We start from the raw sequence: 11,332 nt of genomic DNA, 5'->3' as shown, positions 1-11,332 counted from the left end.
GAGGGAGTGGTCTTTTCGGAACGCTGATAGGGGAGGGGAGGGAAATATATCCCTGGTGGTGGGGTCCGTTTGGAGGTGGCGGAAATGACGACGGATGATATGATGTATCTGGAGGTTGGTGGGGTGGTAGGTGAGGACCAGTGGAGTTCTGTCCTGGTGGCGATTGGAGGGGCGGGGCTCAAGGGCGGAGGAACGGGAACTGGAGGAGATGCAGTGGAGAGCATCGTCGATCACGTCTGGGGGTAAATTGCGGTCTTTGAAGAAGTAGGCCATCTGGGTTGTACGGTTTTGAAACTGGTCCTCCTGGGAGCAGATGCGGCGGAGATGAAGGCGACCGAATCAACACGGACATTTACTATAAACCGACCAACTCTCACTGCTACCTAGACTACACCTCCTCCCACCCTGCCCCCTGTAAAAATGCCATCCCATATTCCCAATTCCTTCGTCTCCGCCGCAGGATGTTGTGGCCATTTCGGAGACATGGACATTGGGTGAGGAATGGATGTTGCAGGTTCCAGGGTTTAGATCTTTCATGAAGAACATTAGCGGTGAAAGAGGGGGAGGCATGGCCTTGTCAGTCAAGGACAGTATAACGGTGGCTGAGAGAACTTTGGATGAGGACTCGTCTACTGAGGTAGTGGGCTGAGGTTAGAAACAGGAGAGGAGAGGTCACACTGCTTGGAGTTTTTTATAGGCCTCCGTTCCAGGGAGGTGGAAGAGAGGATTAGCAAAATTATTCTGGGTAGGAGTGAAAGGAACATTATGGGGGACTTTAACTTCCCCAACATTGACTGGAAATGCTATAACTCTAGAACGTTGGATGGATCAGTTTTTGTCCAATGTGTATAGGAGGGTTTTCTGACACAATATGTCAAAGGGCCAACAAGAGGGGAGGCCTCACTGGATCTGGTGCTGGGTAATGAACCAGGCCAGGTGTTTGATTTAGTTGTCGGTGAACACTTTGTAGAGAGTGACCATAATTCAGTTACGTTTAGTTTAGTGAAGAAAAGGGATAGGTACATGCCACAGGTCAAGAGTTATCAATGGGGCAAGGGCAATTATAATGCGATTAGGCAAGATTTAGGAAGCATAAAATGGGGTAGCAAAATGCAGGGGATGCAGACAATGTCTCCAAAATGGCCACAACATCAAAGTCCCAGGTATCTATCCATGCTGCAAGCTCACCTACCTTATTTTCGGATACTTCTGGCATTGAAGTAGACCCACTTCAAACCAGTTTGCTGTCTGCCAGCACATTCCTGTGACCTTGAAATCCTGTCCCTGTCCTTCCTACTCTCATCCTCCTGTACACTACAACTACACCTCAGGTTTCCATCCCCCTGCTGAGCTAGTTTAAACCCACCCAAATAGCAACAGCAAATTTCCCACCCAGGATATTAGTACCCCTCTGGTTCAAGTGAAGACCGTCCTGTTTGTACAAGTCCCACCTTCCCCAGAATGAGTCCCAATTATCCAAGAACCTGAAACCCTCCTTCCTGCACCATCCCTGCAGCCACATGTTCAGCTCATATCTCTCCCTGTTCCTTGCCTCGCTATCACGTGGCACGGGTAACAAACCAGAGATAACAACTCTGTTTGTTCTGGCTCTCAGCTTCCACCCTAGCTCTCTGAAATCATGTCTTACAACCCTATCCCTCTTTTACCTATGTCGCTGGTACCTACATGGACCACGACTTGAGGCTGGTCACCCTCTCCCTTCAGGACCCCAAAGATACGATCCGAGACATCATGGATCCTGGCACCTGGGAGATGACACTACAACTGCGAAACTCATTCGTTCCCAACAAACCTTCTATCTGAGCCTCTAACTATTGAGTCCCCAATGACTAACACTCTCCTCCTTTCCCTCCTTCCATTCTGTGAAACAGGGACAGGCTCTGTGCCAGAGACCTGGGCCCCACTGCATATTCCTGGTAAGTCGTCCCCCTCAACAGTATCCAAAACAGTATACATATTTTTCAGTGGAATGACCACGGGGGATCCCTCCACTGACTGACTGTTTTTCCCCCCCTTCGAACAGTCACCCAGCTTTCTTCGTGCCTAGGAGTAACTACTTCCCTGTAAGTAGTTACTATCACAGCATCTGCCTCCCGAATGATCCGAAGTTCATCCAGCTCCCACTCCAGTTCCCTAACGGTCTTGGAGGAGCGAGAGTTGGGTGCACTTCTTGCAGATGTACTTGGATGGGGCACTAATGGCCTCCCTCACCTCAAACATCCTGCAGGAGGAACATTGCTCTCCTTGCACTGCCATCCCTTATAGTCCCCTTATCACAAAGTAAAAAAGAGACGCTTAGCTGATGTGTCCCTCGTCATAGAGATGTACAGCATGGAACCTGATCCTTCGGTCCAACCCGTCCATGCCGACCAGATATCCCAACCCAACCAAGTCCCACCTGCCACACCTGGCCCATATCCCTCCAAACCCTTCCTATTCATATACCCATCCAGATGCTTCTTAAATGTTGCAATTGTACCAGCCTCCACCACTTCCTCTGGCAGCTCATTCCACACATGTACCACCCTCTGCGTGAAAAAGTTGCCCCTTAGGTCTCTTTTATATCTTTCCCTTCTCACCCTAAACCTATGCCTTGTAGTTCTGGACTCCCCGATCCCAGGGAAAAGACTTTGCATATTTACCCTATCCATGCCTCTCATAATTTTGTAAACCTCTATAAGGTCACCCCTCAGCCTCCGATGCTTCAGAGAAAACAGCCCCAGCCTGTTCAGCCTCTCCCTGAAGCTCAAATCCTCCAACTCTGGCATCATCCTTGTAAATCTTTTCTGAACCCTTTCAAGTTTAGCAACATCTTTCCAATAGGAAGGAGACCTAAATTGCATGCAATATTCCAACAGTGGCCTAACCAATGTTCTGTACAGCCACAGCGTGACCTCTCAACTTCTTTACTCAATACTCTGACCAATAAAGGAAAGCATACCAAACGCCACCTTCACTATCCTATCTACCTGCGACTCAACTTTCAAGGAGCTATAAACTTGCACTGAACAAGGTCTCTTTGTTCAGCCACACTCCCTAGGACCTTACCATTAAATGTATAAGTCCTGCTAAGATTTGCTTTCCCAAAATGCAGCACCTCACATTTATCTGAATTAAACTCTTTAAGGTTAGAGGATTTGGTTGGGTGGGAGCTCTAGAATGGTCGTGTCTCAGGTTGAGAAAACATTGACTTATATATCTGGACAGAAATAAAAATGAAAAGTCCTTCCTTTCCCAGAAACCTCCTGCTCTCTGACTTCAAATTTAAAAGCTCAAATCAGTGACTCACCGCTCTCAACAGGCCCCTGGTCCAAGCTCCCACCCTTCGAGTTACTGCTGCCACTGAGGAAGTCTGTATGGTTCTTGGTTCGACAACTCAAAGTTTCATGGGAGATTATACAAATTAAAGTTGTCTTTCCTAGATTTTAGAAGATTAGATAGAGGTTTTCAGCAAAGTTTTTAATATATTTTGAGGAGTTTCTATGGTAAGTAGAGAGAAACTGTTTCACCTGATTGGAGGATCTAGAAGTAGGATAGTGGCCTAAAAGTTAGAATCAGTTCTTTTGAAGAGTAATGTAAGGAAATATTTCCATGCACTCAAGGTGGTAAAAGATTGGAATTCTTTATGAGAAATGGCAATTGCTGGAAGCCCTCCTTTTGGATGGGATGTTAAACCATCTGCCTGAAATAGAATTCACAGCATTATTATGACACAAAAACTGATAATTTTCATGTTACTGTTTGTGGGATCATGCTGTGTACAATTTGGTTCATGTATTTCCAACATTACAACAGTGGCTGCTATTTATAACAATTCATTTTGACAACAAGTGCTTGTGTAAAGCACTACAGAAATACAAGCTTTTTCCTTATTATTCTATCATCTGTCAAGAGATTCTTGATCTATGTGTCCTTTTTCCTGTCTTTGTTTTGTTCAATGTGGATGGGTTCGCATCTTCCAGTTGAAATTAAGGTTTTTTCAGGTTGTAAGTTTTCTTGCTGAGCTGGTAGGTTTGTTCTCAGATGTTTTGTCACTATACTAGGTAACATCATGAATGAGCCTCCGGTGAAGCGCTGGTCTTCTGTCCCACTTTCTATTTGTGTGTCTCTATGTATCCGGTGGGTGATATTATTTCCGTTTCTTTTTCTCAGTGGTTGGTAAATGGGGTTGAAATCAATATGTTTATTGATGGAGTTCCGGTTTGAATATGTGTCTCTGTTTACTCTGTCCCAGTCAAAGTGGTGTCATTCTTCATCTGTATGTAAGGATACTAGTGATAGCTGGTTGTGGCTAGTTGGTGTTCATGTGTCCTGGTGGCTAGTTTCCTGTCTGTTTGTCCAATGTAGTGCTTGTTGCAGTCCTTGCAGGGTATATTTTGTAAATGACATTTGTTTTGTTGGTCGTTGGTACAGGGTCCTTTTAGGTTTATCAGTAGCTGTTTGTGTGTTGATGGGTTTCCGGATTACCATGATGCTAAGTGGTCGGAGTGGTCTAGTCGTCATCTCCGAGCTGTCTTTGTATGGTTATGTGGCTAGAATCTCTGCGCTTGTGTCTATTTGTTTGGATTTGTTGTTTAAGAATCGGCGAACTGTGTTTATTGAGTACCCATTGTTCTTGAATATGCTGTATAAATATCTTTTTCTGCTGTTTGTAGTTCCTGGGTGCTGTAGTGTGTTGTGGCCTAATTGCATAATGTCCTTATGCAACTCAGTTTGTGGGTGTTGGCCTGATTGCTCCTACAGTTAAGTATCTGGTCTGTGTGTGTTGCTTTCCTGTAGATGTTGGTCTGCAGTTCTCCATTGACTGTTTGTTTGTTCCACTGTGACGTCTAGGAAGGGGAATCTGTTGTTGTTCTCTTTCTCTTTGGTAAAATTTATGCCAGTGAGGATGTTGTTAATGACGTTTCCTCTAATTTGTTCTGTTTTGTGATGTCAAAGGTGTCATTCACATAGCGGGACCAAAATTTGAGTTGGATTGTGCGAAGGGCTGTTCGTTCGAGTCTCTGCATTACTGCTTCTGCTCAGGATCCTGGTATTGGTGATCCCATGTGTGTCCCATTGATTTTGTTTGTAGGTCTTGCCATTGAAAGTGAAGTGGGTAGTGAGGCACAGGTCTTACTAGCCAATCAAAGCTTTTAATTGGAAGTGCATATTTATCCTTTTTCTTTACACATGCTTTAGAAATGATTTATTTTTTGCGAACTGGGTCACATTCACTAAGCTGGCATTTGCTCATTTTTGCTGAGAAGGTGGAAGTGAGCCACATTCTTGAACTAGTGACTCCCATTTCTATTTGTAATTTTGGGACAACTTCAGTGGTCTGAATAGGCCATTAAAAAAAACATCTTTAGTGGTGTGGGTTGGTGTCCCAAGAAAGGGCCACAGGTTTATGTCAAGATGACAACTGTGTTGTCACTTTTACTAATGCAGTATTTTTTTAAAAATGTGTTAAATTTTCCGAATTTCAATTCTGAAGTGTCAGTAGGAGAATGTAGGGGCCTATGTGGTTGGTCTGATTAGTAAGTTTGCAGATGACACAAAGATTGGTGGAATTGCTAACAGTGAAAGGATACAACAGGATATAGATTGGCAACTTGGGCACAGAAATGGCAGATCCCATAGTTCCCTAAAAATGGCACACCGGTAGCCAAGGTGATTTAAGAAGGCATAAGGCATGCTTGACTTCATTGGCTGGGGCATGGTGTACAAGAGTGGGAAATCATGTTATAGTTATATAAAACCCTTGTTAGGCTGCATTTGGAATATTATGTGCAGTTTTGTTCGCCACACTACTAGAAGGACATGGAACTTTGGAGAGAGTGCAGGGAAGGTTCACCAGGATGTTGCCTGGCTTCGAGAGCATTAGCTAGGAGGAAAGGCTAAAAAGACTAGGATTGTGTTCACCGGAAAGACAGTGGCTGAGAGAAGACTTGATAGAGCTCTACAAAACAATGAGAGGCATAGATAGGGTGGATAGTCAGAGGCTTTTCCCCAGGATTGAAGTTTCAATTACAAGGGGGCAAAAATTCAAGGTGAGGGGGAGGAAGTTTAAGGGAGATGTGAGTGGGAAGTTTTTCACAGTGTTAGGAGCCTGGAACACACTGGCAGAAGCAATGGTGGAAGCAGGTACATTGGCGACATTTGATAGACATTTGGATGGTTACATGAATAGGGATGGAATAGAGGGATACGGTCTGAATAAGGGCAGAAGGTTTGTTTTGTTTTAGTTTTGTTAGGGCATGTTGATCAGTACAGGCATGGGGAGCCTGTTCATGTGCTGTACTTTGTTCTTTATTCTATATCAAGATTGATTGGTTCTGGTCTAATAACAAAACCCTTACCATCCATTAACCAGTCTGATTATGAGATTGTGTTTGCAGCTTTTTCTGTGCCTATCTGTTATAATTTGCCATGATCTGGCCTGTTGGCTTCCTTTTTAATAATTTACTGCAGAAGTTTTGTAAATTCTGAACTAGCTTTGTCTCTGTTACATTTCACTCTTTAGATGTTAAATTGAAATATGAACTAAAACAAATCAGATGTTCAGTCAGATATCTATTTTTGTGTCTTTTTAATAATAATCCTGAGATACCTTTTTGAGAATTGCAATTATTTTGTTTTTAACATTTGCTTTTGTAGCTTTCACACCAGAACAATTAGCCCCTGGAACTATCCACTTCCACAAGGAATCAAACATGCTTTTGGTGCGTTGCAAGGTAAAACTATATTTCTTGACTAACAAGGAAGTCAAAGGTGATCAGAGGTAGATGGAGATTTTGAGTGAAGGCCACAATCAGATCAGCTTTAATATTATTAAATGATAGTACAGAACTATAACCATCTTCCTTTGTGCTATATAAGACTCCAACCGGTGACAATAGACAATAGGTGCAGGAGTAGGCCGTTCGGCCCTTCGAGCCAGCACCACCATTCATTATGATCATGTCTGATCATCCGCGATCAGTATCCTTTTCCTGCCTTATTCCCATAACCCTTGATTCCACTGTCTCTAAGAGCTCTATCCATCTCTTTCTTGAAAGTATCCAGGGACTTGGCCTCTACTGCCTTCTAGGGCAGAGCATTCCACATATCCACCACTCTCTGGGTGAAGAAGTTTCTCCTCAATTCTGTTCTAAATGGCCTACCCCTTATTTTTAAACTGCATCCTCTGGTTCTGAACTCACCCATCTGCGGAAACATGCTTCGTGCCACCAGGGTCCTGTACAGCTGCAGAAGGACCTTTTTGCTCCTATACTCAATTCCTCTTGTTATGAAGGCCGGCATGCCATTAGCTTTCTTCACTGCCTGCTGTACCTGCATGCTTGCTTTCATTGACTGATGGACAAGAACACCTATATCTCATCGTACTTCCCCTTTACCTAACCTGACTCCATTTAGATAGTAATCTGCCTTGCTGTTCTTGCCACGAAAGTGGATAACCACACATTTATCCACATTAAACTGCGTCTGCCATGCATCCGTCCACTCACCTAGCCTGTCCAAGTCACCCTGTATTCTCATAACATCCTCCTCACATTTCATCCTGCCACCCAGCTTTATGTCATCAGCAAATTTGCTAATATTAGTTTTAATACCTTCATCTATATCATTAATGTACATTGTAAACAGCTGCGGTCCCAGCACCGAACTTTGTGGTACCCCACTGGTCACCACCTGCCATTCTGAAAGGGATCTGTTTATCACTACTCTTTGTTTCCTGTCAGTCAGCCAATTTTCAATCCAAGTCAGTATTTTGCCCCCAGTACCACGTGCTGCTCACTAACCTCCTATGTGGGTCTTCATCAAAGGCTTCCTGAAAGTCCAGGTACACGACTTGTACTGGCTGTCCTTTGTTCACCTTCATAGTTACATCCTCAAAAAATTCCAGAAGATTAGTCAAACACGATTTCCCCTTTGTAAATCCATGCTGATTCTGACCTATCCTGTTACTGCTATCCAGATGTGTCGTAATTTCATCTTTTATAATTGACTCCAGCACTTTTCCCACCACTGACGTCATGCTAACCGGTCTATAATTCTGTTTTCTCTTTCCTTCCCTTCTTGAAATGTGGGACAACATTAGCCATCCTCCAATCTGCAGGAACTGATCCTGAATCTATAGAACATTGGAAAATGATTACCAACACATCCATGATTTATAGAGCCACCTCCTTCAGTACCCTGGGATGCAGACCATCAGGTCCCGGGGACTTATTACCCTTTAGACCTAACAGTCTCTCCAACACCATTTCCTACCTAATATAAATTCCCTTCAGTTCATCCATTACCCATGGCCCTTCAGCCACTACCACACCTGGGAGATTGCTTGTGTCTTCCTTAGTGAAGACAGATCCAAAGTACCTATTCAACTCTTCTGCCATTTCCTTGCTCCCCATAATAAATGCACACGTTTCTGTCTTCAAGGGCCCAATTTTAGTCTTAACAATTTTTTTTCTTTTGGCCGGTTTGCCTTTGTACCACATTTTGTTTTCTCCAAATAATGCCTTTTTAGTTATCCTCTGTTACTCTCTAAAGGTTTCCCAGTCCTCTGACTTCCCACTCATCTTCGGTATGATATACTTCTCTTTTATCTTTATACAGTCCTTAACTTCCCTCATCAGCCATGGCTCCCCTGCCTCCCTTTAGGATCTTTCTTCCTCTTTGGAATGAACTGATCCTGCACCTTCTGCGTTATATCCAGACCTGCCATTGTTGTTCCACTGCCATCCCTGCTAGGGTATTGAACCATTGAACTTTGGCCAGCTCCTCCCTCATAGCTCCATAGTTCTTTGTTCAACTGCAATACTGACACTTCCGATTCTCCCTTCTCCGTCTCAAATCGCAGATTAAAACTTATTATGGTCACTACCTCCTAATGGCTCCTTTACTTCGAGGTCCCTGATCAAATCCGGTTCATTGCACAACACCAGATCCAGAATCCTTCTCCCTAGTAGGCTCCAGTACAAGCTGTTCTAAGAATCCATCTCAGAGGCACTCCACAAACACACTTTCTTGGGGTCCAGTACCATCCTGATTCTCCCAGTCTACCTGTATGTTGAAATCCCCCATAACAACTGTAGTAATACCTTTGCGACAGGCCAATTTCAGCTCCTTATTCAACTTACACACTACGTCCAGACTACTGTTTGGGGGTCTGTATATAACTCCCATTAGGGTCTTTCTACCCTTAGAATTTCTCAGCTCTATCTATACTGACTGTACATCTCCTGATTCTATGTCCCCCCCCCTCAAGGGACTGAATATCATTCCTCACCAATAGGGCCACTCCACCTCCTCTGCCTGTCAGTCTGCCCTTTCCGTAGCATGTATAGCCTTGAATATTCATTTCCCAGGCCTAATCCACTTGATGCCACGTCTCAGTTATCCCCACAATATTGTACCTGCTGATTTCCAACTGAGGCTCAAGCTCATCCAGCTTATATGAATGCACGAAGCATAAGATATATGATATTTTAAATTTATTACTCCCCTCACCCTTCCAATCAATACCTATTTCACTTGACCATCCTGTATGATTCCTTCTTGAGTTTTCTGCTTCATTGATTCTATTGCCTTTCTTAACTTCTCTTATTCTCACTTGCCCTTTAACTTCCTTCTTAAATTCCAGTTTGTGTCCCCTCCACCTGCTTAATTTAAACACCTCTGTGATGCAGTGGCAAACCTGTCTGCCAGAATGCTGGTCCCCCACCTATTAAGGTACAACCCGTCCCTCTTGTATAATTTATCCTTACCGTAAAACATACCCCAGTGATCCAAGAATTTATATCCTTGCTTGCGGTGGACAGTTTGCTCCCTGATATCCATTGATTTCAGTTTTGCTGTGCCTCCTTGATGCCACGTTCAGTCAAATGCAGCCTTGATGCTGAGGGTTATCACTCTCATTCAACTCATTTGTCCATGTCTGAACCAAATAATGAGGTCAGGAGCTGAGAGGCCCTGGTGGAACCCAGACTGGGCATCGCTGAGCAGGTGCTGCTCGATAGCATTGTTGATGGCACCTTTCATCACTTCACTGATAATCAGGAGTAGACTGATGGGCAGTAAATGGCTGGGTTGGATTTGTCTATTTTATTGTGTACAGGGCATACCTGGGCAATTTTCCTCATTATTTGCCAGATTCCAATTTTGCAACTGTCCAGGGACAACGTGGCTATGAGACCAGCAAGTTCTGGAGACACGTTTTCAGTATGATTGCTGGAATGTTGTCAGAGCCCATAGCCTTTGCAGTATCCAGGACTCCAACTGTTTCCTGATATCACATGGAGTGGATTAAATTGGTTGAAGACTGTATCTGTGATGCTGGGGACCACTGAAGGAAGCTGAAATGGATCATGCATTTGGCACTTCCGGCTGAAGATAGCCGCAAATGCTTCAGCCTTATCTTTTGCACTGATGTGCTGGGCTTTTCATCATTGAGGAAGGGGATATTTGTATAGTCACCCTCTCCAGTGATTGGTGTTCAGCTTCAGAGCAGAATGTTTAGAAGGATGGGAGTAAAAAGATAAAAATTTGTAAACTTCAGAATGGCAGGAGATAGGAAGTGGTTCAAAGTTTGTGAGAAGATTTGTAGCTCGGGTGCTCGTTGCTGTGGTTCTGTTCGCCGAGCTGGAAATTCTTGTTGCAAACGTTTCATCCCCTGTCTAGGTGACATCCTCAGTGCTTGGGAGTCTCCTGTCCTAGACAGGGGACGAAACGTTTGCAACAAAAATTTCCAGCTCGGCGAACAGAACCACAGCATAGGAAGTGGTGTCTGACCAGGCTCAATGCTGGGGCTATATTTAACCATTTAAGTTTTGGAGTCAAAACCATGACTTCTAAATTTGCGAATTACACTAAGCTGGAGGGCAAATGGGAAAGAGAAGGGAATGGGTGCTTACTGCAATAGATTGTTTCTCATCTCAATGGGAGGAGGTAAGTGTGCAACATGAATGTCAACAGGGAGTGATTGGGCTGAATGGCCTGTCTCTGTCACTACATAACCTAATGTAAAACTGCAAACCTTCTCCATTCCGCAACAATTAGTTAATCATGAATATGTTTCTCTCTAGAATGGATGGTCAGGCTTCAAGCGAGTGGTGCTGAAGAAGGATCTCTCAGCTGCTGATTTTTATAATGGGTACCTCCATCCATACTTTCAAAAAGGAAGTAAAGTAAATCAAATGGCAACTAGATTTCAAACATACAAATCTGAAAGAAAGACCAAAGCGAAACTGTCAAAAAGAACTGGATTGTTGCTTGATGTTAATAATTTAAATGCTTCCATCTGGTGTAATTAAACCCCAGTGCTTTT

At 43.8% G+C, this 11,332-nt stretch overlaps 1 protein-coding gene across 2 annotated transcripts in view; it reads left to right on the top strand.

Moving 5' to 3' along the window:
• Positions 1-11,332, top strand: part of mtfmt (mitochondrial methionyl-tRNA formyltransferase) — a 57,104-nt gene extending 45,772 nt beyond the window's left edge. Inside the window, exons 8-9 of one of the 2 annotated variants that reach the window (XM_043674566.1) lie at positions 6,661-6,737; positions 11,091-11,332. In XM_043674566.1, the coding sequence (XP_043530501.1) occupies positions 6,661-6,737; positions 11,091-11,318 (305 nt within the window). In that variant the 3' untranslated portion in view covers positions 11,319-11,332. The remainder of the gene's footprint in view (positions 1-6,660; positions 6,738-11,090) is intronic. The other variant, XM_043674567.1, reaches the window with a different exon arrangement.

The sequence above is a fragment of the Chiloscyllium plagiosum genome, chromosome 32, assembly GCF_004010195.1.
Source record: "Chiloscyllium plagiosum isolate BGI_BamShark_2017 chromosome 32, ASM401019v2, whole genome shotgun sequence".
Classification (NCBI taxonomy): domain Eukaryota; kingdom Metazoa; phylum Chordata; class Chondrichthyes; order Orectolobiformes; family Hemiscylliidae; genus Chiloscyllium; species Chiloscyllium plagiosum.
This window is presented reverse-complemented; position numbering and strand designations above follow the sequence as displayed.